We start from the raw sequence: 27,315 nt of genomic DNA, 5'->3' as shown, positions 1-27,315 counted from the left end.
AATATGATGAAATACAGTTCATTAATTATGTTTATTTCATACCCTAGCTCTTTCCAATTGTAATTTTAATTAGTATGTATATATTAAATAAATGAATACTTTGGCAGATCAGGCATTTGGAAGCAGGTGTTTTGGAAAGTCTCACCAGCACACACCAGGTGCCTTTTTCTCTGTCCTCTTCTCCTCCCCTCAGTCTGACCCCCTCCACTATCCTGGACTCTCCTCTTCCATTAACTCATCCCTCACCTTGATCTGCGACACAGTGGAAAACATTTTTGCCTTAGGTTATTCAATGAGAAATGGTATGTAATCCAAATTTCTAGATATAGCATCTAAATGCTGTTCCACTTTTTGTGATTGAAAACTACCTAATAATTTATGTAAACAGGTGATGAGCATTGTGTTAACAGAAGATGAATATGATAATTTATTAAAGATTTTAGGGACATACCCACTCTTTTCCTAATCATTTTCAGAGAGGTATGATTGATTTCAATGAGTACACTGAACAAAGAGTTTGTTCCCTTATGTTATCAAGACAGAAAATATTTTTTCTGATAAAAGTTTTTAGATTTAACTCTATCAATTATCGACAACTGAAATTATGCTTTGATTGTGCAAATAGACTTTACATTAAATTAGAATATGATTTAAACAAATTTAGATGTTTATTTAGAAGAGAACAGTGCCTATTATATCCAGGTTGCTTAATAAATATATTTTGAAAGGAGGAAGGAATCAAGGGAAGGGGAGAAACAATGGAGGGGTAGAGGGAGAGAGGAAAACTGTCTGCCTATCTTGGCTTCAACCTTTTTATTACGACATTTCACATTTTAAGATAGCAATAAAAATATGATTCATAACATTCACTAGATTATTCAGTATTCTTCATTAATTGATAAGAAAATGTCAAAATTAGATACAAGACTCTTACTGGAAAAACATTCATATAGTTTTGTCTTGCCCTTGTCTCAGTATTTCAGAGAAGTGCATGCTCATAGAAAGGAAGCTTAAGATAAATTACAGCCTTGTCTAGCACTGGGGGTTAGTGGAGGGTGGGAGGTAGAAGAAACAAAACCTATTGCCGTGGCATAATTTGTCCTGGGGTTTTGGAAGACATTTTTCATATAGTCATTAAAGCTAAAATTAAAGATATATTAAAGCCAAAATTAAAGATATAATTTGCTGCTTAATAAATGATATATGTTTTATAATTTCATTAAGCTTACTACCTTCCTTAATTTTTGCAGACCAGGAGATTTTCAGTGAGGTGCATATTAACTGCAGAGATAATAATGTTTCTATATGTTAATAATTTTAAATGAAAAACACTTGAGCTATTTTCCAGCCACAAGGGAGGAATCATTTACATCCTTAAAGGCTTATTTTACCATTAACCCCTTCATTTGAGTAGAGTAGATAGCCATATGTAAAGTATTAATTCTTTTTACATTAGTGCTAATAGCAAGTATTTTAGACCCACTGGTGTGAGAGGATTAAAAGCCACAAGATTAGGCATGCACCAGCGTGACTGAGATTAATCCTTGTTAGAGCAACCTAGCGGGAACATGTAACTTGATTTTCTGTTTATTGATCAGATGCTTCCTGTTTCTTTTATCATGTGAAATGAAACTCTACAGAGACAATATCATATTGCATTAATATGCTGAATTAAAAAATGCAACACAGGCTTAAGTTGGTCTAATTTTACCATTCCTCCTTTTAATACAACTTACTATAAAAGCAGGTTTTAAAGGAAGATCTGTGGAAATAAGATACACCCTAAGTATTTGGCATTATGGCCCAAATAATAGATGAACCATTCATGATTTTTCTAATCATACACTAATGCTTGAAAGTTGTGTAAACAATGAAGCTCTGAGAATATTTATTTCTGTTTGTTGTATATGGGTATTAAGGAGTCAGTGAAAAGTAGATGCACTCAGATTTTGTTACATACTTTGAAAAAGGAAAGGGATAATATCTCTGTAGCTTTTCATTTCTCAGTTACTCCCACCCCTACCCCACCCCACCGCACCTGTTGCCATATAAATATTTTCTGGCCTCTCATCCTCATGTTCACTTTAATCTGGCTAGATCCCAGGAGTGACATTCAAATATTGACTAACCAGCCGAACATGGGCACAGACCAATCAGGAGGTTCATCAGCTATGAGCTGATACCTGATTGATTCACTCATTTCTTTTCTGATGTAAGCATAACATATACCCACATATCCATCTATCCATCCATCCATCCATCCATCCGTTCAGTTCTTTATTCCTTCATTCAGTAAACATTTATTGACCATCCCCTGTATGTAGCTGGTGCTATGATTGGCTCTCTACATAATTAATTTCATTTGGTCCTCACAGCAGTCTTCCAAGACAAATATAAGTATCATAATACTGCATATAAGAAGGCAGATGCCCAAAAGTCGAGCTTGCCAACATTAGATTTTTAACAGTATTATGTGCATCTTTGTTTCCTAACACAGTCCTTGCAACCCAGAGAGCCCTTAATGAATGTTTATGAATGAATGAATGAATGAATGAACCAGAATATATTTTACTACATCTAACACCTACTTAGTGTCCATTAAATCCCACAAACACTTCTATGTTTGCCTATATTCTCTCATTTACTCATTTACTTCGAAGCTTGGTGCTATTAATGATCTTATTTTACAGAAAAGGAACGTGTGGTAAATGTGGTAAATTGATATGCTCAAGACCATACAGCTGCAAAGTAGGGTTGGGAATTGAACTTAGGTTCTGGCTCTGTGGTCCATGCCCATCACGACCATGCTCTGTGTGTTGTCTAGCACAGACCATGCTACATTGTGAGTGCTCAGAAACTGCTGCTATGACGAAAGTGATGATGTGGAATGGGAAATTTTGTCTGATGTGTTGAAAAGGCTATTTTGTAGTAATATAAAATTTTCAAATACAGTCACATGGACTGTCTTTGCAAATCCCTAGAACACCTTATATTCACTCTGCTTTTAACAATGAAATATCTTATTTTTTTATCTTTGTAGAAAAATAAAAATATATCTGTATTGTGTGTAAATGCAATACCATATATACAGAGGGTGTCAAAATGTATATACATTTTAGAAAATGAAAATTGTATTAAAATTGTAATACTGAACATATACTGATAACAAAAAATGAATACAAGTCACATTTGACTTCTGCAATTACAAGAGGTGCTCAAAGTAGTTACCATCAGCATCCAGACATTTCTGATTATAGCAAACTACTGCTTGAGCAATGCTGACCAAAGTGTCCACTTGTATACATTTTTTGGCACCCCTGGTATGCATGTGCATAAATATATAGACCTGGATATAGTTATAGAGATATAAAACTAATGCTTAAATTGGTGATGTTTTCTCTTTTTCACATCAAAGTCAATTTGCATTTTAAAACCCCCAAAATGTGCCAGTGTACCTGGATATATGCTTTGGAAACAACTAACCATAGTTTTAGTAAATTATGCATTCTTTATTTAATTGCTTAAAAATAATGGTTTTCAGTTGAAGTTTGGCAAAAAAGGAAATTTGAGATAGAAAAAGTGATGCCATCTTAAATTATATAGCAATAAAACAAACCATTATGCAGTCTGTTTCTGTAGTCAGTTGACCATATGTCCACAAAGATAGCTTTGCTTTTTAACCCATTGTGTACTCATTTGTCAGTATTTAGTTTTGTCAGGAGAGGACCCTGGAAGCAGTGAGAGTAATGAGGAGGAATGGAGTTTAGATGTATTCTTTCCTGGAATGGTGGTTGAATTAAATCTTTCATTCCCACTGCAGACATACGAATCTATAATCTCCTTTTAAGATGAATCCAGAATCAGGAGTCTGCATTCTTTTATTCTTAGTCAGGAGATTAAAATTGATCACTGGCCACACAAGGGAGTCAGCTGCAGTATCACAGCTCAATGTGGTTAACGAGGATGGCGCTTGCCTTCTGTTCGCCTTAACCATGCACTTACAAGTTACAAGTATTATCGATTCCAGGAGTCATCTGAGGCTGTGGGGAGGTGGTGTGACTTGACAATGTTTTGCTGTTTTTTAAGGATAAACCTATGAGCCCTGATAGCAACTGGGACAGGTATAGTTTAAATTTGACAAATGAAAATTTATACTTTATTAAACTGGCAGAATCCTTCGTGTAGAATTAATAAATGAAAATTTCGTAGTTGATTTCACATAGGTTAAATGATTGCAGTGAAAGAAGAAAAATAACGCTTTAATTATTACCCTTTCATCACAATGAATTGATGATAGGTTTGTCATCGTAGATCTGGGCTTTAAACAAATGAATAGTGTTAGAAAATCCTTTCACAAGACATCATTTAAATTTAAGTAGGCATAGTTTACTTAAAGTGATTAGAAAATGTAGTGTGGGTGGGATGATATGTGAATAATTACCTGCGAATCTTTAAAGCATGTTGTTTCCTTTGTTGTGAATAAAACTACTGTATGAATTCTGAAAATTTAAGGCGCCACAGATCATTGTATGCTAAATTTTCAAAGACTGAATTGAAGCTCTTTCTTTTTATTCTCTAATAATGAAGAACACATGCTCTCCTAAATACATGTTTTATGTAATGGTGGAAGAAACACTGTGTTTAAGAGTTTTTATTGAATTAAATCTGGTTTTGGCATTAATTAGCTATGAGATTTTAAAAAGCTTTACTGCCCTGAACCTCAGTTTGCTCATCTGTAAATGGTCACAAAGATATCTAGCCCACAGTGTTGTTGTAGAACTCAAATATACAGAGATATTTTAAGTACTGTAACATTCTATAAACATAAACTCTTTAAATATTTATTATTGCTGAACTCTTGAATACATTGAGCCTGTATTTAAGACGGTGGTGAAAAGATCTCCTGAACTACATTATTTCTCTTTTTTAAGATTTTTATTAAAATATAGCTAACATAGAATACTATATTAATTTCAGGTGTACACCATAGTTGTTCAATATTTATATATCTGAAGAAGTGATCACCGTAAGTCCAGCAACCATCTGACACCGCATTATGCTGTGACAATAATTGACTATATTCTTAAAGCTGTACATTACAACCACATGACTTATTTTTTAAACCTGGAAATTTGAATCTCTTATCCCCCTGCACCTTTTTCCTCCCTTTAAAATTTTTCAATTACAGTAGACATTCAGTATTATTTTATATTAATTCAGGTGTACAGCACAGTGCTTAGACATTTATATAATTTAAGAATGATCCTCCTGACTAGTCTCGTATCCACCTGGCACTGTACATAGTTGCTACCATATTATTGACTATATTCCCTATGCTTTACTTTACATCCCCATGATTATTTTGTAGCTACCAATTTGTACTTTTTAATGCCTTCACCTTTTTCATCCTGTCCCCCAAACCCCACCCATCTATCACCCCAATAAATCAAGTGCCCATCTGTCACCATACATAGTTATTACAATATTCTTTATGCTATACCCTACATCCCCATGACTACTGTGTAACAATCAATTTATACTTCTTAATCCCTTCCCCTTTTTTCACCCATTCCCTATCCCACTCCCGTCTGGCATTCATCAAAATGTTCTCTGTATCTATGAATTTGTAACTGTTTTGTTTGTTTATTTTGTTCTTTAGAGTCTACATGTAAGCAAAATCACATTGCATCTGTCTTTTGCTATCTGACATACTTCACTCATCACAATACCCTTCACGTCCATCCATGTCACCACAGATGGCGAAAATCCATTCCCTTCCATGGCCAAGAAATACTGCATTGTATATATGTACTACACCCTCTTGATCCATTCTTCCTTCGACAGATACCTACTCTGCCTCCATATCTTGACCATTGTAACTAATGCTGCAATGAACAAATGGATGCACACATCCCCGCAAAATAGTGTTTTGGGTTTCTTTGAATAACTACCTAGAGTAGGATTACTGGGTCCTTCTTTGTCACTTGTTATAGCCGTTGTTTTGTCTGGTATAAATATTGCTACCACAGCTCTTTTTTTTTTTTTTTTCATTTCCATTTTCATGAAATATCTTTTTAACATCCCTTTACTTTCAGTCTGTATGTGCCTTTTGATCTGAAGCGAGTTTCTTGTAGGCAGTATATGCAAGGGTCTCGTTTTCTTATCCATTCAGCCACCCTGTCATTTGATTGGAGCATTTCATCCATTTACAGTTAAAGCAATTGTTGATAGATATGTAGTTATTGCCATTTTGTTATTCATATTTTTGATTGTTTTTTTTTTTTGGTCTTAACTCCCTCGAAGATTCCCTGTAATACTGGTTTGGTGGTGAGGAACTCTAGCTTCCTCTTGTCTGGAAAGCTCTTTATCTGTCCTTCAAGTCTAATGATAGCTTTGCTAGGTAGAGTAATCTTGGTTATAGGTCCTTGCTTTTCATCACTTTGAATCTTTCCTTTGAATCCAGGCCAATACTTTCTAGCCTGCAAAGGTTCTGTTGAAAAATCAGCTGACAGTCTTATGGGAGCTCCCTTGTAGGTAACTAAGTACTTTTTTCTTGCTGCTTTAGAGATTCTCTCTGTCTTTAACCTTTATTGTTTTAATTATGATGTGTCTTGGTGTGGGCCTCTTTGGGTTCAACTTGTTTGGGACTCTCTGCACTTCCTGGACTTGTGTATCTATTTCCTTCAGGTTAGGGAAATTTTCAGTCATTATTTCTTCAAATAGGTTTTCAATTCCTTGCTGTCATTGTTCTCTTTCTGGTACCCCTATGATGTAAATGTTGGTACCATTGATGTTGTCCCAGAGGACTCTTAAACTCTCCTCATTATTTTGGTTTTTTTTTTTCTTTTTACTGTTCTGATTGGATGATTTTTGTTACCTTGTCTTCTAAATCACTGGTTCAGTCCTCTGCTTCATCTAATCTACTGTTGATTCCTTGTAATGTATTCTTCATTTCTATTATTGTGTTCTTCATTTCTGACTGGTTCTTTTTTATGCTTTCTATCTCCATTTTTATGTTTCCTATCTCTTTGTTAAAGTTCTCCCTGAGATCACTGAACAACCTTATAACCAGTGTTTGGCACTCTGTGTCTGGCAGATGAATTCTCTCCATTTTTATTTTTCCTGGAGCTTTGTTCTCTTCTTTTATTTGGGAAATGTTTCTTGTCACCTCATTTTGGCTGCCTTCCTGTGTTTGTTTCTATGTAGAGATGCTATGCCTTCTGGACTTAGTAGAGAGGCCTTAGGTAATAGGTGTCTGGTGGGACTCTGTGGTACAGTCTCCCTGATCACCAGAGCCGGGTGCTCCAGGTATGTCCCCCATATGGGTGTGTGTGCCTTCCTGTTGAGACCTGATTGCTGTTTGCATGTCTATGAGAGGGATTGACGCTCAAGCTTTTGGTTGTTAAGACTGGCTGTGACTACAATGGAGGAGCTGTTGTGCAGGGGCTGACTGTACAGAACAGGAATAGCTTTAGTAGGGCTCTCTGGTGCGTGGCCAGTCTGCCCTCCAGGTGTGTCATCCCTGGAAGCAGCTGGGTGATTCTCTGTCCCAGTCCCAAGATGTCCACTGGGCCTTCCGGCCCTGGGGCCTCCTGGGAAGGCATCCGATGCAGGACAAGTTCAGTTGCAGTCCATGTCTTGCCCAAGGTCACCTGGCATGAAGCACAAAGCAATCCAGGAATGGTCGCCACCTGCACTGTGCTTGGAGGTGCCTTGAGAAGCCAAGTCTCGAACCAAAGCTGGCTGTCACTAGTTCCAGGCTTAGGTACAGGACACAGCAAAGTGAGACATGTTTTTGTTTGGATTTTGTGAACCTTTGAGAGATTTTAGGAAAGTCCACAGCATGAGCCTCAGGGCAGGCTGTTTATAGGAAGGAACTAGTCTCAAGGCAAATGAAAGATGATAGCCAGTTTGATGGAAAATAAGATATGGTGTCTGCCTGCTTCTGCATGCAGGGAAGGGAGGGCTCAACAAAGAAACAATGGCTTTTGTCAGCTCCTTTTTCAGGGAGAAAGCTGCCCCTCCAGCCTCACCCTGCAGCTAGACAATTCAGTTCCTCCTCGAATGTCCTTTGTGCCTTTTGAGCTGCTGCCCTAGCACTGGAACTCAGAGCCATGAGTCTGTCAGCAAGTAAGTCCATGCATGGGCCCTTTAAGAGGAATGCCTGGGAGTGTAGCGGCTCTCCATCTCACTCAGCCATAATCTCTGCTGGTTTTCAAAGACAGATGATATGGGGACTTCTCTTTCTGGCACTGGAACCTTGCGCTGGGGAGGGGCCTGGACCACTCACTCCTTTGGGGGGGACCTCCACAGCTGCAATATCTCTGTTTTTAATGGTGACATGCAGGTGTGGGACTAGCTCATTCTGTGTCTCTGTCCTCCTACCACTCATGAGGTGGCTTCTTTGGTATATCCGTAGTTGTAGGGCTTTAGTTCAGCTATACTTCAGACGATTCTCAGTAATGGTTGTTCTGTGGTTTAGTTGTAATTGGTGTGGTCCTGAGAGAAGGTGAGCACCGCATTTACTAACTCCGCCATCTTTATTAGAATGTCCATTCTTTCTCTTCTTAATAATCTATCAAATACATTGGCAAGACAGCAATTTAGGATTATGAAGGAGTCAACTGTGGCTGTAATTTAAAGCTGATTGGATTAGATTAAATTGGTGATGTTGCTAATTTTTGGCCTTATATGCACGATGCTCCAAGGAGCAGAACTCAAAACAGCTTAGCATTAGAATATGAAAATATTCTAATATTTTAAACTATTTAAAAATGTGAAAATATTTACAATGATAAGAAATGGCTCTTTAGGGCTCCTAAACCTTATATCAGACAATAAATCACCTGCTCAGAAACTGAAAAAAAAAAAAAAGTCAAAACTTTTACTGCTTAGTTCATTAAACCAAAGGTGTTTGGGATAGAATTCATTGTTTAATGTTGGCTTTTAAAAGTGTGAGATTTTTGGGTTGGCCTGGTGGCTCAGGTGGTTGGAGCTTTGTGCTCCTAACTCCGAAGGCTGCCAGTTTGATTCCCACATGGGCCAGAGGGCTCTCAACCACAAGGTTGCCGGTTCAACTCCTCGAGTCCTGCAAGGGATGGTGGGCTGTGCCCCCTACAACTAGCAGTGGCACCTGGACCTGGAGCTGAGCTGCGCCCTCCACAACTAAGACTAAAAGGACAACAACTTGAAGCTGAACGGCACCCTCCACAACTAAGATTGAAAGGACAACAACTTGACTTGGAAGAAAGTCCTGGAAGTACACACTGTTCCCCAATAAAGTTTTGTTCCCCTTCCCCAATAAAATCTTTAAAAAAAAAGTGAGATTTTTATCAATACTGTCAAGATATGTGCTCTATATCCTATGGTTTGAGTGGTTCAAGTGCTTTTGAATATAATTTAATTTTTCCTTGTATGTCTATTTCATAGGGAGTGAAATAATAGTGTGTATAGTTCATAGGGAGTTTCATTTCTTAAGAGCAACCCAGAATTTCAATTTGATCTACTTTATTAATCTACCATCCACAGTTACTATAGTTTTTTCACCTAGTAGTTGGAAAAGAGAAGATGAGATTGCCTATGTAATGGGCTTCAATTATAATGAAACTGTTCAATTCTTAATTAAATCTCTCATGTCACTGCAATGCATCATGATTCAAGAGTTTTTGAAGTAGCTCAGGGGAGGTGGTGCTAATAACTTCATTTTTCAAAAGAGGAAACTAAGGTACAGATAGGCCGATTTGTTACACATCATACAGCTGGTAGTGAGGGAACTGAGAGCAAACCTAAGTGTCACTCTTTTGGCCATACATTTCAATGATCAGGAAGTCTTTACTTGTTTTTTCTTTCAGAGGTCAGAAAATTTGTTGCAGGATGAATGACACATGAATATGCCCTTTTGTGGGATTTTTAAACCTAGTAGAGGAGGAACAATACCTCCCTAAATCAAAGTTTCAGTTTCGATGAAATTCTTTGAGAATACGGGCAGCCCTTTGAAAGGTTGTTTTTAATCAAACAAATATTAAGCTAAGTTACATCCATTTTGTGTTATCCACTCAGAATTTAATTAATGTAGAGTTGCCATTGTTGACTAATTCTTTCTTCTTAAGAAAGCACTCTAATGTGAATATATTCTCCATTAATGCTGATTCCTCGGAGGCATGTGATGTATTTCTCCTCTGGCAAAATCTTTCCTTTCATACTTCAGCTGGAATTACACTTAGAACACCTTGCAGTGTGGATATCAGTATAGGGTTTATCCCATCTTCTGATTTGCCTTATTTAAATTAATTCTTAGAATTAAAATTCATCTATTTCTATTTTGTTGGTTTTGTTTTGTATTTTCTCTCTCATTAAATTTCCTTTAGTGATATTATTTCTAAAGTTAATTGTAGGTCTGTGGCCTTCCTTGTACTCTACTTAAAATTCAAGAAGGATGAGTCCTTAAATCAAAAGTACTCTTTAAACATTTGTTTCTTGGTGCTTTATAATGTACATTTCTATACACTGGATATATATTTTTAAAAATTTGTGTCTATTTTTCTGCTGTGGACAAGAAAGTCTTAAGTCATATCTCTCTTCTCTTGGCAAGGTTTCTAGCAAGCCACTTTCTCCTTCCTCTCCAATCTGACTAATCCGTCCTCAATGTTCATTGGTTTGCCTCTTCCTCTTTTAAATGTTGGTATGTTATCATGTTATCTAGGGCTCCACCCTAGGCTTTTTTTCTGTTTATGGTATACACTGTCTCTGCAATTAGCCCCTTAGCATCCATGGCTTCCAGTGCCCTTGCTTTGTGGATAATTCGTCCAGACCAGATTTCTTTCATGAGCTTGAGACTTGAATTTTTACCTGTTTGTTAGTACCTATAGGACAACACACTTGGTTGTCCGACACCCCATTAAATATCTCCAAACTGGAAGAGCATTGCCCCCAGGATCTGCTCCTCCTCTACTATACTGGAACACAGTCAAGCATACCACTATTGAGATACTGATCCAAACTGAAAGTGGAAACTCAACTTTGATCCTGCATTTTCTTCTACTCCCTACAACTACTAGGTACCAAATCCTATGAAATTAACTCCTAAATATCTAAAGGATATGGTTTTATTCTCCTGTATCCCCATTGTCAGTATCATAGCAAGTCCCTTTTTTTCCCTATTAAAGCTACTACTGTAATAGGGGAAGAGAGTGAAAACAGAACTCTAGGGAATCCACAGGCATGGTTTCAAATGCCTTGTACAGAATTTCTTAGAAGTATTAAAATTTTATTCAAAATTTGCATTTCATTCCTCAGTATCTTCATATTTGTCTTCATGTAAGCACCGTAATTTAAATTACTTACCTTTGAGTGAAAGTGTTGCCCCACAAGGTAAACTATGTTTATACAAGGCTATGGACACTCCCTACAATGCCATGTTAGTGGAGGTTACTAGTAATAATCCAAGTTGAGAAGTACAAGGTAAGTGTTCCTTTTTTATCTGAATTTATGCAGCATCCTCTTACATAATCTACTTCCTTCATTCCCACTGCTTGTTAATCAGCTCTACATGCTGCTACCAATTCGTCCTTGTTAATATACAAAGCTGATTATATTATTTCTCTGCAGTGCCTCCTCAGTGAAAAATCCACACTTCTTGGTGTGACTTGCATGTCCCATTAAGGTCTGGGACCTTCAGATCTTTCAAATTTCAAATTTTATTATTTCCTGGTCCCTCCTATCTGTTCCCCTGACCATACCCTACTTCCAGTCATAGAACTCTTACCTCTTCATACCTTTGTACATGTTGCTCATTCTTTCCCTTTTTTCTACCACTGGAAACATTCATCTTTCAAGACTCAGCTTGAGTATCCTTGTCTCCAGTCCAGGTGAAGTGTGCTTTGTAAGTGATCCTGTGCATCTCTCTATCATAGCACTTATCTTGCTTTTATCTAAGTTTCCAATTCCATGACCTCCCACTAGATTACCTGTCACCTCATATGTTAGCTGGTACATACAAGGCACTCAATAAATATTAATGAATAAGTGGTTTAATAAGTTAAATACCTAAGATTTCTATTTCTAACTGATCATAATCATAATTTAAAAAATCACAGCTGTATCCAAATCTAAAAGTTGAACATGATAGACTGGATTTTTGTTTGCCTTTTTTTATCTAACAAGATGTCAGAGCTAGATATGTAACAGATGTACATTGAACTTGCCAAGTTTTATACAGTTAGTTACCAACATTTAAGGAAATTTCAACTGGCACTTATTTTAAAAAAATTATCTGTTGTTTTGTTATTGCTATGGTTGTTGTCATGGTGCTTTACAGTAAAATTGTGTCATTATAAAGGCAGGTATGTATAAGTGTGAAAATAATAAATTTTAAAAGTTCAAAGTACATAAAAACCAGTGCATTTATTAGCATTTGCCATATGCCAGTCACTGTGCTAGGCAATTATCATATTATTGAGATATATTATCTCAGTCTCCCCACAAGGCAGTTTTTATACATAAGGAAATTGAGATTTAAAATTTAAATAACTGATTATTCAAGGTTACACAGTTAATATATAGCGGAATAGTGATGTGAACATAGTTATGTCTGATGTTAAAACCATTACTTTCCTTTATACCAGGACTAATATACTTACAAATTCTTATATAAACTGGTATTCATTTGTGATGTGTAGTGACTGTCAGGTGTGGATAATTACATTACAGTTTGGCATTTATGACCACACTCTCTTAACTTGGAATGCCATTTGGATAAATGGTATAGTGCAATTGATTTAATCTAGGTGAATGTGATTTTTTAATCATGTCTGAGTAACAGGCTCCTTAGAGAATGTAATGAAAAGTATGGACCCTCTGTACACATGCACAATAAAATGCATACATCTGCAAAGATACATTTTTTTGATAGTCTTGGATTCCTTGAGAAACCTACACAAGCTTCAGAACTCTGTTTCTAGATAATCTACCTATTTTGTGAATGAACAAACAAGTTTAGGATGGTCAACTGCATGTTTCTGAAATTGTTCACGATGTCTACCTATCAAGAATGTGTTTTGGAAAGTGTTTACTTTGTGCAATTTTCTGAATTCCTAGAAAACTATTCTAATTTCAAGACTTGCTCAGCAACAAGTCAGTAATGCTAAATATGTTCTAAGCATATTTAAGCATGGAAATAATTTAATATTTTTCTGATACATATTTCTTGAAAACTATTAAGATAAACATTTTCTTATAAAATTATGGTAGTGATTTAAAGTACAATACATTTGCATGGAAATGTATTGTTTGAGTATAAGAGGAAAATGAATAATTAAAGTGAAATGACACTGATTTGCAAATGCAGTCTCAAGGTAAAATAATTATATGGTAGCATAATCAAAACTATGATTGTGAATTGCTTTTTCTACCTGTAAAATTAAGTAGTTACAACAATATAGAGCTATATTATAGTAACTTGTCCCAATAACAGTTCTATAAGGAAATACATTTTTGTAACTCTTTTATTTTTAAAGATGAGGAAACTGAGTTTCAACGTTTAATGACTTGGTAATGAACTTATAGCTAATAAGTAATGGACTCAAGAGTCCATTAAAAGTCTTCTGATTCTGAACCAAGCAGTTCTGCATGGTTTTCACAGACATGCCTGGAGAGAATTGCGTGGACGCAGAAAACACGTTCCAGCAGCTAAGAGAGTCACAAAGTATATTTGGTGCATGGTCTTTATTTTAAACCCTGCCACTTGCTTCCTCAGGCTTATATTGTTTCGCTTTGCAGAGTTCTGAAGGCCAAAGCTCACATTAAGTAATTCAAAATGATTCTTAGCTTTCATTTCACTTTTAATCCATAACCCTAACTTGTATTGTGTTTCACCTCATTTTATTCCAATACTATAGCTAGGATTATTTGGCTTTAAAGAAAAGAGTTTAACTGCATTATCTAAACTCATGTTATGTTAAAAATTATTGCATAAAATTTTTTATATACAGAATACTTTAGCCTGACAGTATAGCTGTAAATTTCCCTAGAACAATTACAAATAAAGAGGTTACCAGTGCCTGTATTTAAGAATTTATTTGAATAAAAAATGTAGAAGTACAATTTTAAAAAATACCTTTGAGAAAGTAACTAATACAATACAATAAATGTGTGGTACATTTACTGGTGATTAACACATTAGTAATACTTCTGAGATTACATTTTTAAAGGGGTCTTCTCCCTTCTACAGAAAGTGTGTTTATGGTGCAGTTTTAATGCCGTTTCTTGCTGTGCAGTTCAATACAGTATGTTTTTAGGTGGTTGGTAGAGGGTTTTTTCGTTATGCATGTCAATGGAGATAAGTGTTTTAATTACTTTTTTAATGTCTGTGCTTTTGTATTTTTCTCTTCTCTTCCCTTTTATTTCCTGCTGTTGAGATTACTGCCTCATCTGCACAGCAGGTGGCTGTTGCAAATTTGTTTTCTTTGTAAGCCTGGTAGATTTATTTTGTAATATAACTGTTCCTTTTTAGTATTTTATTATTAATGATTTCTTTACTTTGGAATGTAGTATACTTAGATAGTCCTAAATAGTAATTTCCTAAGACTATGTAAGAATTCCAGTCATTAAGAAAACAACCTTTGCCTGAGGCATAGTGGAGTTTTTTTGCTTCACAATGTGAGGATTAAAATGTAAGGATATTGTTTTATAGCAAAAACCAAATGACAATAAGAAACAGAGAAAAGAGAAGGGAGGGAAATAAAAAAAGAGAAAAGGCCCAAGAGATAAAGCACATTTTAATAAATAATACCCCAAATCAAAGGGATAGGTAGAATTTTGTGAAGGTAATAGGAAATTACATTAATATATCTTTTCTAGAAAAGGGTTTTTAATAAGATCTTATGTTGATATTAAAATTAAATTTTAATTATTAAAATAACCTGCTAATTATAGGAAATTTGAATATTGCAAAAATATAAAGAAAAGTACTTTGTATACTTTTTTTGTCCAAGATTTTGTTGTTTTGGTTGTTTTATATGTCCTTTTATATAAAAAAGAACAATAGATAAGATGGGTCCTGAGTATAGAAATTATTTGTTGGGAAAGTAAAATACACTCAAGCATATTTTGTCCAACTTGGATTTCTTGGGGATTAATTTATTAATTAAAATAAAGTCTCTATATTTTTTTCCAAATGTATAAAGAAAGTGGAAATTATAAGACCAAAATTGCATAGTGAAGCATATTCTCATTTTGTTGTATGAAATTGCTGGATATTTTATTACAGATGAAGAAATCCTCTAGAAGAATTTTAACTACTTAGATTCAGTTTATTTTGTATGTATTACACTTGTTAATGAACTGCTTTCTTAATATGTTTATATTGTTTCTCATCTGTACATATTCTAATTGGAGCTTGGTATTAAGTTGTAATATGAAGTTACATGAACTGATCACATTGGTATGATAGAATTTGTGCTTATTTTGTACATGAAGTCGTAAAAGTGAACTGAAATACATTTTTAACTTTGTAGAAATTGTCATCTTTGGTGATTTTACTCTTCTCTCCAATGCTCTTTATTTTTGTAAAAAAGATTTTTATTAAAATATAGCTAATATACAATACTATATTAGTTTCAGGAGTACACCATAATTATTCAACATTTATATACCTGAAGCGATCACAATGGTTAAGTCCAGCAACCATCTGACACCATACCATGCTATCACAATATTATTGACTATGTTCCCCATGCTGTACATTACATCCCCATGACTTATTTGTTTTATATCTGGAAATTGGAAACTTTTATTCCTCTTTACATTTTCCCCCTTTTTAATTTTTCAATTATAGTTAACATTCAATATTATTTTGTATTAATTTCAGGTGTACTGCATAGTAGTTAGACATAGTTTAAGAAGTGATCCACCTGACTAGTCTTGTATCCACCTGGCACTATCTATACTTATTGTCATACTATTGACTATATTCCCTGTGCTTTACTTTACATCCCAGTGACTATTTTGTAACTACCAATTTGTACTACTTAATCGCCTCACCTTTTTCACCTTGCCCTCCAACTTCCCCTCCAACTTCCTCTCCCATCTATCACCCCAATATATCTAGCACCCATCTGTCCATGGCTACTTTGTAACAACCAATTTGTACTTCTTAATCCCCTTCCCTTTTTCTCCAATGCTTTTTAAATTTCACTGTTTTATAAATTAAATACAAAAAGAAGACCTTAGTTCAGCATCTGTCAGATTTTCAAAATGGTGTTAATGTTCAGTTCCTCTGTTGGTTCTGGACTTCAGTATTACATGTTTCTGTGATGAAAAATACCTCATATAATGGGGAAAATTATAATTTGAGATGGTGACTCCATTCATAACATTTTTTAAGTCTTCATCTTGTTATGCTCTAACCAATTGTGTGATACACACCATTAATGTGTGTGGTCACATTGAGAAAGAGACTAGACAGCAGTTATATGAAACAGATGTTTAATGGGGATTTGAAAAAAAATCAATGAAATGAATACTATTGTGATGCATGGTGATCTGATTTCATGTGTGTTATATCGAATCATTCTATTCTTTCTGAATTCAGTCTGAAAATTCAGAATTAAATGTATTTACAGTAGGGTGTCGGGGAAAAGATGGGGAGTTTTATTGAGAAAAGAATCACAAAAGGGCATCATTGATCTGTGCTCTTTCTAATCAATATATAGATCCTAGAATGATAACCCGTATGGCAGTATTATCTGTTGGAAATAAGATATAAATCTTTTGAGTCATATAAGTGATCTTTAAGTGACAGGTGAAGAATTTTATAATCCATTGTGGAATTATGGAGTGCTTAGGCCTGTGAAAGGAATATTTTACTTCTGTACTGTAATCACAACTGTTTGGGCTTGATATAGGAGAAGTTTGCCTATTCTAATAAGTATTAAACAAATATATTAATAGATACATATAGTTATGATTTTATACCTACATTTACATACCTTCTATACATCTATTTAAAGGGCTTCTTATTATTAATTGCAATATCTTCTGTTTTTTAAAGTGTTTACTATTAATCTTTTTATCATGTGAATATTTTCCATAGTTTTTATATTTTGCCCAAAACAATAAAAACGACTTACATTTGAATGTTGTTTTAAATTTACCAGATTATTTTTATGTACACTTTCTTCTTAATTTTCAGAACTACCCCATACATCAAGCAGGGCTATCTGCATTCCAAAATTGAGGAATTGAGAGCCACTGTAATAAGTAATTTTACCCAAGTACAGCTGGGGTGGTGATGGGGAGAATGAGACTAGGAACCCAGTTCTCCAGACTGCTCGGTCAGTGCTCTCTGAAGCATGAGGTTACCCTCGTCCAGTTTGGATTACATATTGAACATTAGAGGGCCTTAATCTTGCTACTTTCCTGGTCTTGAAGTACATGTGGTTTGAGGCACTTGTAGTCTATAGGCACTTGTAGTCTATAGAATGAACGAGGTTAGAACACCCTTGCCGGACCACAGGCTTTCATTGAAGCCAAAATGCTAAGTTTCATGGAGTCTGATACCAATCTGTCAAACACTGACCACTTAAATGGTCAGTAACAATATTAAGTGTGTATATTATGAGTTAGGTGAACATTTAATGTATGTCTATCCAAATATGTCATCTCATTAAACCAAACAAAGGCTTTTAGGGAGAGAATGCAAATAGAAGGAAACATTTATTTCACATCTATGCAAAGAGTTTTACATACATTGTTTCCATTTTGTTCTCCTAACAATACTGTGATGAGACTGCTGCTGCTCAGAAAGAATAATTTGCTTGCCCAAGGTCATAATAGCTAGTAAATGCTAGAACTAGACTTGTAATGCAGGAAGTCTGACTTCAGAGGTTTTGTTCTTATTCAATGCACTCTGTTTACAAACAGTTATAAAAATAAGTTCGTTGACATGAAGAAGTTTTAAAAGGATTTAATAAACAAAACTAAGGAAAAACAGCGGTTACTCAGGGACATTTCTTCCACAAAGACCTGGGTGGATAGCTGTGGTCGGTAGCCCGGTGCCCTTCAGGAGAGTCTGTTTAATGAATCTGTCTTTAATCTGCACATGTTCATGCTCTTCTTCAAGCAGAAGCATTCCCTAACCCTTAAAAAATGAGGACTGGGATCACAAAACATGCTTTTTTTCTCTGAGGAGAAGGTGAGATCTCAGATGCAAAAGTTCTTGGAAAAGTGAAAAACGTTGGCCATTTAGCTACATTTTGCTGTGCTCAGCCAGTAAACTTGAAAATAGTGACATCAGCAGTGGGATTTTGTGCACTAACATCTTCTTAAGGAAAAGGTGCTTGTGTGAAATAACAGGAACCGATGTACCTGCAGAGACAGTTCAGTATACTAGAGTACTGGCTGTTTCTGTACGTCAGTCTTTTGCCGGGAACCTAAGGCAGCCTCTCAGAGTTGGGTGCTGTCTTCTCCACTTCGGTGGCATTTGTCTCCACCTTCAGTGGAGGCTGTCTCCAGGGACAGGTCTCTCTGATCGCCGTCTTTCCCATAAAAGCTTAGCTGTGATTCATGTGGATGCCTTCAGACTGCGTGGCATCACACAAATGCTTGCTCAATTCAATTAACACTGAATAAGTGACTCAGTAAGGTCACACAGGCACATATTATAAAATCTGAGAAATTCTTCAACATATCTGACCATAGATGTGAAGACTCAGCCTTAAGAGCTTATTCCTCCTTTATTACTTACTAGATGATAACATGAAACAGGATATTTAATATCTTTCTAATGTTAATAACATGTGCACAACTTAATATGAGCACAAAGAATTTACTATATACACTGCTGTTATTTATTCTGTCTTTGTTCCATAGGGAAGTGCTCTGGAAACAAAGCAGAGATAATATATTTCAAAGAATATCAAATAATGAAAAATAACTAGCAGATAATGAAAGGGAATGCACTTAAGAAGAAAAACATTTCAGGAAGGAATTTACTAGAGAAAATAATCACAAAATAAAGATGCAGCCTGGAGAAGCAGCCAGTGTTTTTGCTGCCACTAGACTGGAAGCTGGCCACAGAAACATTGTGTGTTGTATGCATATCGGTAGCCTGAGAGCAAAACTTAATACATAATGTCGAATGATTAATCTAGACATCACTTGTTACATCGCATCACATTCTAACAGGACTGAATTATAACCTTATACATGAAAAAGGCAGCATTTTGAAGTTTCAGTATGAGGTCTACAGCCAGACTGAGGAGGTTAGACAGTCTGCTACTTTGTATAAAAACATACTGAAACACCAAAAAACGTTAGTAACTCTTCTAAAGGAACAAAGAAACTATCTGGATTTCTTAAAAAATAAAAAACGCTATACATACACTACACTGAGCTGTTGTGTTTGTCAAATCTTTGTCAATCCTCTTTATTCATAAACCTTCTTCTCACTTAAAGGTGAATTAAAAAGTCATTTCAGTGTCATTTTGAAATCATCCTGGTATAGACACATACCTTGTTTATTAATATGCTGTCTACTCTCAGGAAATCTTCCTTTGATAGATGGGTATTTGCAAGTTTCATTATCTGTCATAATTCACTTACAGTTGCTTCATTTTTCTTTCTTTGTAGTACTTTGTTTAAATTTGCTAAGGTTTAATACTTTACTTTGATTTAAGCTTTTTTCTTTCCTTGATTTAAGATGTGAAAATTGATAAAGTACAGAATAAATAAACTTATCTTAATAGCTAATGTTTATATATACATGTATATATATACATATATATGTGTATATATACATGTATGTATGTATATGTGTGTGTGGGTGTGTGTATATATATATATATATATATATATATATATATATATATATATCTCCTAATGGTTTGTTTCTCTGAAGAAACCTAAAACAACAGTTCCTTAATCTCTCTCTCTCTCTCTCTCCATATATATGATATATATATCTCTATCTATCTATCTATCTATCTATCTATCTATCTATCTATCTATCTATATCTCAAGGAATTGTCTTATACAATTGTGGGAGCTAGCAAATTTGAAATCTGTAGGTCAGGCCAGCAGACAAAAAGAATTTCTTCTTCCTCAGGGAAACTTCAGGTTCAGTCTTCAGGCCATTTGGCTGATTGGATGAGGCCTACCCAGATATAGAGGTAATCTTTACTTGAAATCAACTGATTGTAGATGTTAACTACATCTATAAAATGCCTTTACAGCAATACCTAGATTACTGTTTGATCAGATAATTTGACACTATAGCCTGGCCAAGTAGACACTAAAATTAACCATCACAGAATTTACACAGATCACAGAACAGGTAAATGGGAGAGGAAAACTCACACTAACATCTGTCTGATGAAAAAGACCCTGGTCCTACGTAATCACCCACAACTGTCATGGTTAGTGGAAAACAGGGCACTATGCCAGTTGGGCCAGATGACTGAAGAGTCTGTGACGAGAGCTGCAGATTGGTGACTGTCCTAGGGGATAGGGATAACGTGTTACAAGGTTAGAGAGAAGGGCTCCATGGAGCTTGGAAACCTAAAAATGTGAAGAAAAAAAAATATAAAATTGTGCATGATCTGGGGTGTAGCTAAGTAGGCTGCAGAGATTACCCTGTCCAGTGACTGGCTTGTTCTTCCTTTCTTTGAAGCCAGTATCCATAGGTCGGAGCAGGAAACTAGTATCCTCGTGAACATTTATATGGAGGATCTGACCTAGTAAATGTTAAATCCATTATAGTGATAAATACAGAATGTGGTGAAGCACTGGAGACTCCGTTTTCCTTGTCTGTGTCTTGTTCCAAGTGAAAAAATGGAATTTAAATTTTACCAAAGCTTTTTTCTTGTGAAATAATCCTTGCAAGAGAGAAAAAGTCATCTCTGGGGCCTGGTGGTATGCTGAATAAGAATACCTTGTATGTCGTCAGGAAAGTTATTTTAGCAGTGGGTCTACAGAAAATTATCACAGATGTAAAGCTCCCTCTCTGCCTTAACCAGGATGAGTAGTGAAAAAGCTCAGAACAGGAGTTAGTGAAGGAAGGATCTCAGACTTTATTGCTAGTAACTGTGGAACTCTTATCCACTACTTACATTCTGTGTCTTGTTTTTGACCTGCCTTAGAGGTTTTTGCTTATCATATCACCTTGAAATTGCATAGCACTGCAGGCTGTTTTTCTTGGTGTTTGTGGTTTTTTTAACAGGAAAATGAAGAGCTCCAGTACATTTGCTATCTCTATAGTAAAGTAATATGAAGGAGAGATAATTCCTTATTTAAATCTTAATATGTAACATATGTATATGTTGATTTGACTAATCAAGTGTAGCTTAAACTCTGGTTATTTTTAAATAGATTTCAAGGAAAAATGTTTTGTCATTAGAGTCTTCAAGTACATGTTCGGCTATTTTTATGTAACTGTAACCACCCCCGACTTCAGGCTTTCTAAAAGAATTACATAAATAAGCACACATTTATGTAATAGTTTTCTTGTTACAAATATACCTAAGGAATATCCCTCTAAGTCAGAAAATGAAGAAATAGTCTTATCCCCATTTCTTATAGAGAAGCCAAGGCAAAGGCAAGTCAAATAACTTGCCTAATCCTCTTAGATAATTAAAATAATTAAAAAAATAAATTGTCTGAAAATAATCTATAAGGACAGGGCAGCCTCTTAGGCGAGGGGATGAGGGAGTGCTGGACAGGGAAGAAAAATGTTTGGTTTAATTTGAAGGGACAGCGGCGGTTTACTGCTGATTACACACTCAATCCACATGCACCTTCAGCTTTCAGATGAGATATGGTACCCACCCTATCTCATATGACAAAAATCATCCTGGAGTCATGCTTAGCACTTTATGTGTCCACTGGCAACTGCACATAGGCCTTCATTTAAATATAAAATAAACATCTACCTCTCTGGAATCACTCACAGGTAGAATGAGTTTTGGACAGTAAAATAAAATCAGACTATAAATTTCCCCCAGTCCTTATGGAATTGAGATGAATTAATTTTCCACTTTCCTGTGGTGAGGTGATCGCTATCAGATTTGCTTTGTTTATACTTTGAAATAAATTTACTCTGCTATTCATTTTCTTTTCAAAATTTTGGCAATTATTTCCTAATTATGTAGTCGATATGTGCATGTAGTAGAAAATTTGAACCTTGAGATTACATACTAAGTGAAATTAGTCAGAAAAAGTCAAGTACCATATGACTTCACTCATATGTAGGATATCAAACTGAAAGCAACAAACGAACAAGACAAACAAGCAAACAACAAAAAAATCATAGACACAGACAACAGTTTAGTGGTTACCAGAGGGTAAAGATGGGAAGGCAACGAGGGATGGGGGTGGTGGAAGAGGGTAAAGGGGGTTAAATATATGGTGATGGAAGGAGAACTGACTCTGGGTGATGAGCACACGATGCAATGTAAAGATGATGTATTATAGAAATATGCACTTGAAACCTATGTACTTTTATGAACCAATGTCACCCCAATAAATCTAATAAAATTTTTAAAAAAGAAAATTGGGAAAAAAGAGAAATAATATAAAATAGAATGTATATCTTTCCACAACCAGAAGTGATCACTGTTCAGATTACATAGTTTATATATTTTTTTAAAAAACTTGACTCATACTATATAGTTTTGTATCCTGCTAGCTCATTTAGAACTGTATTTTGACTATCTTCTGATACCACATTTTTCAAATATTGGTTTTAATCACTGCATTTTGTTTTGTTGTCTTTTTCTTTTTTAAAGTAAGTCTAATTCATTCTTTTGGCATAGTGGTATTCCTCCATTTTTTTTTCCATCTCTATGTTTCTAAATTTTTGCATTAACCATTTTTGACATTAAATCTTTTTTTGCATGTCTTGGTGTTTCCCTAGGATAGATTAAAAACAGTCCTCTAGAAATCGAGCACCAGCGTGCATGTCTACGGAGTATAACAAATCCCATCTCTGCTCTTGCCATGTAGTCTAAGTTTCTTAAATTTCTTTATTTATTAGTTGAGGGGAAATCATATCTCATTGTTTTAATTTGCAGTTCTTAAATTACTAATATAGTTAAGATTTTTGGTGCTTATAAGCTATATTTTTTCTTATTCAAATTTTTGTTATACTTTGTTTATGCTTCAGTTGAAAAGGTAATCTTGAAACTGAGAAACTTCTTTATATAGTAAAGACATTTTGTTTGCTAAAATACTCTCCTATCGCTTCTCGGCCTTTTGGCTAAGATCAAGTGTAAAATACTCTCCTAGTGAATCATTTTCCTTTAAATTTTTTAATAATATTTTTGAAATATAGAAGTAGCTGAAGTTTTCCACTAAAACATTATTTTTCTTTTTTTTTCTTTTTCTAGAACCATCTTCCATATTCAGAAACTAGATAAATGTTCTTTTTTTTTTTTTTTTTTTAGTTTTTGTGATGAGCTTTTTATGTTTAGCATTTTAATGCATCAGGAAGTTACTTTTACATATGACATGAGGAAAAAATATGACCTGATTTTCCCCTTAATACTATATACATGTGAATGTGTCCATGTTTCTGTATATGTATATGTGTACGTGAAGATGTGATTTATCACACGTGCTTAGATATATGCTAAATATATACTCTGAGGTCTGTTACATTGTATTACTCATATGTACACTCTTTTATGTTAATTTGCTTATAGGTTTTTTTTCCTCTAAGAGCTACATTATTTTAATGATTGCACCTTTCTACTTTTTTTTTTTTAATGTCCAATCGGAAAAGTTCCTCCTCCTGCTAATAATATTTTATACGTTTTTATTACTTAGGTTTGCCAGAACCCAATAAAGACCACATCTTTCAAGGCCTGACACAGGACCAGGGGTTTTATACATCCAAAGACTTTTTGCCACTTGTAGCCAAAGGCAGTAAAGCAGGTATAACATATTATCTTTTACTCTTAATGTTGCCTATGTTGTTATATGTGTTGTAAATTTAAATCCAGGCTCAGTAGGACATCGTTCAGATCTCAAATTGATCCCTTTATAACCCGGATATAAAGAAAAATAAAACATAAAAAAGGCCTGATATAACAGTTTGCCAGAATCGTCTATTTGTTCATTCTTCCAATCAAGCATCATCATAAGGATTTTTCACTGTATTATATACAGGTCTAAACTGCATCATGAAAATGTGCTTCAAGGTAATGGAGTTGTAAACAAACACTAGAAGATTTTCTTAAAAGAAAGGGCAGGAACATCAATTTGGCTACTGTTGTATTTAATTTGTTTTTAAATGGACAAATTACCTAGCCGGCAGAAAGATTGACTCTTCGGGAACAGCAAATTTATGAAGTAGAAGCAAAACACTTTGATAGGCGTCCCAGTACATAGTTTCTGTGTAACATCACTTCATAGATCCCAGGAACAACAACCTGAAGCAAAACCTGGGCTGTATTTTGATTGGGCTGGAGTCATTGTCTTAGTGAACAAAGAAGTGTAATATATTCTCCAAAGCCAGATCACTTAAGTCCTTTAAACATATAATTTTTAAAAAGTCTATTCTGACATCGAATTACATGTGGAAAAGATAGGTGCTTAAATTTTTCTCCCAAAATTAAGGGGGGGGAAAGTAGCTTTCTCTATTAGATCGTTCTGCAGAAGTTAATGGCTAAGGATGTGGGCCATCTCTCCACCTTCCTCCTTCCAGGAGAAGAGGATGCCATTCTAAGGAAGGTCATAGTATACATCACATATATTTAAGAATTACAGAGGAACAATTATGTAATCCTAAACGCAGACTCTTCCAAATACAATGATTACACTTACGGAAACTGCAGGTCTATACTATCCGTGGTGCCATTTCAAAAATTATAGTAATTTATCTCATCAACAGTTTAATCTGAAAATGCACTGCCACTTAAGCCATAGAGAACACCTGCATTTTATTTTTTTACATGAATTTTATATGGACATTAAATCATATAGATGCTCTTGAGAAATGGATACTTAGAAAGTCATTCTTTTATTGCTCAGTTTTATAAACAAAACGATGGAAAGTGGTAAAAGGAAGAAAGTTTTATTTTGCTATTTTAAAAAATAGTTAATTTTAGTAATTCTAATTTATTACTACATAATAATAACATTCATTAAATAATTCTTCAGTTACATAAACACTTATTCAGCATATTAAGTTTCAAAGTTTACTAAATGTAATATATAGCAGGCTATATGTTAGAAACCTTATAATAACCATGTAGCATATTTTCGTGAAATGTGAATGATTAGCCCAAATCATAAGGACCAGTTTTTTCTTCTAACAAACAGAAATTTAATGATGCTAAGTTAAAAAATATACATCACCACTTTGCCAAGGAGAGTTTTAATTGATTGGTTCCAGTTTGTTGTGACCTAAATACTTCAAAATGTGCTGCAGCTATCCTTCTAGAAGGAAAAAAGAGTTAAAGGTACTGACTATGAAATTATATATATGAGCATATTTTTAAAATGGGAATAAAACTGTCTTTCAATGAAGCAGAATAATTTGATAGTGACACTCCATCCTCGAAAACTGCAAGATGCAATTTTACACTGCTTTGAGTACAAGTATCTTTTGAGCTGTCATGCAGAAATGGTTTCTCTACTTGAAAATGGGGTTTTCCTTTCATCATTCAGGAATGTGCGCCTGTCACTCTTCATTGCCGTCCATACGGGGAGCCGTGATTGTTCTCGGAGCTGGAGACACTGCTTTTGACTGTGCAACATCCGCTTTACGTTGTGGAGCCCGCCGCGTGTTCATCGTCTTCAGAAAAGGCTTTGTTAATATAAGAGCTGTCCCTGAGGAGGTAAAATAGAACCATCAGAAAATACGGGTTGTAATGCAACAGATTTTAGGAGATGCAACTGTTAATGTGCAGTCTCCTAGTTTACATTATTAGAATGTTCTTGGAATTGTGAAATGCAAATTTCAAAATTTCTGGGCTAACCAGAGTTGTTTTTCTAATTCAGACATTCAGAGTAAAAGACAATTATTTTAAAATACTGATTTGGATAAAATGAGAAATTTATCAATACACTAGTGCTCCTTATTCTCTGTGTTAATATCTTTGAAATATACTTAACAGTGGAATGTGCTAAATCTTCCATGTCCTGAACAATAGGTACTCTCCTCAAAATGTATAGATATTAGGAAAATATCTATATTTATTTAAATATAATTAGAGACAATTAGAGACATTATTAGAGACATTAATTAGAGACATTCAAAAATTTGCAATAATTCGCAATAATTAGAGACATTCAAAAATTTCCATAAGCTAAATTTACAAGCTGCAAAGATACATACCTTGGTCACACTTACTGTCAGTTCATTCTGCTCTGAAGCCAACAGAACAAAGAGATGCAGTTTATTTGTTTAAAAGGGCTCTACTGTAAGCATTATTTAGAATTTATAATTAGTTAACTTACTAAACATGACAGATTTAAAATCATTTCATTCTCACAGGTGACTGGTGACTAATCTTGGGTGAAGCATCAGCTGAGTACATGTACCACAGACTTCTCAAATTTCCATGCTAATAGAGAATCTAATGCCTTACAAAAGATATTAGTTCTGAGAACAAGAACCAAATGTGTTTATAGAAAGATAAATTTCTCATTTTATCCAAATCAGTATTATGAATTTGATTTGCTTTAGAATGCCTGAACGTATTTGGAGTCTCTATACTAGGCAAGAATTTTAACTGTCGTCAATAGGTAATTTGTCACATATAGATTAAGTACATTAGCGCTTAATTTGAATAAATATCAGAATCACCATTGGTTTGTGGCTGAGCTTCAAATGTCAAGTTTATTTTCTGGGCTTTGCTCCATCCAGTCTACCCTTTCAGACTTTTTTTCAAAATTCAGATGGAGATGGTCTTATATGAGTTTTTTCTGGGGTTTTAGGCGTCACTCAGTACAGTCTCATTGTGGTACAAATAATAGAAAAACAGCCATACTGTAGTTAAGTGACTTGCTTAAGATGAAATAACACAGGGGCTGATTTTATTTATCTTGGTATCCCTCGGCAAATAATAAGCACTTGAGAAATACATTTTGAACTACATATTTTAAATCGTATTCTGATCCTAGTGTCAGAGTTTTCATTTCATAAGCCTGCACCATGAGAGTTGGAAAGTAAGACGACCCTAAATGGCAATCGATGTCAGTTTACTCCACTCTTTATATTATAGTCACCTTCCATTGGGAAGAGGAACTAGAAATGAGTGGTGACTATTTCTTTTGCCTAAGTACAACACACACACACACACAAATGAGACCAGATAA

At 34.9% G+C, this 27,315-nt stretch overlaps 1 protein-coding gene and 1 pseudogene across 1 annotated transcript in view; both read left to right on the top strand.

The window, feature by feature from the left end:
* The window catches only part of DPYD (dihydropyrimidine dehydrogenase), an 830,145-nt gene that overhangs the window by 280,874 nt on the left and 521,956 nt on the right, over positions 1 to 27,315 (top strand). Inside the window, 2 exon segments of the mRNA XM_033092743.1 lie at positions 23,818 to 23,925; positions 25,663 to 25,832. Coding sequence (XP_032948634.1) covers positions 23,818 to 23,925; positions 25,663 to 25,832 — 278 coding nt within the window.
* On the top strand, positions 23,229 to 23,368 carry LOC117015477 (uncharacterized; annotated as a pseudogene).

Source organism: Rhinolophus ferrumequinum, chromosome 22 (assembly GCF_004115265.2).
Source record: "Rhinolophus ferrumequinum isolate MPI-CBG mRhiFer1 chromosome 22, mRhiFer1_v1.p, whole genome shotgun sequence".
In the NCBI taxonomy this organism is placed as follows: domain Eukaryota; kingdom Metazoa; phylum Chordata; class Mammalia; order Chiroptera; family Rhinolophidae; genus Rhinolophus; species Rhinolophus ferrumequinum.
Note: the sequence above shows the minus strand (reverse complement) of the source record. Positions and strands in the feature narration are given on the sequence as shown.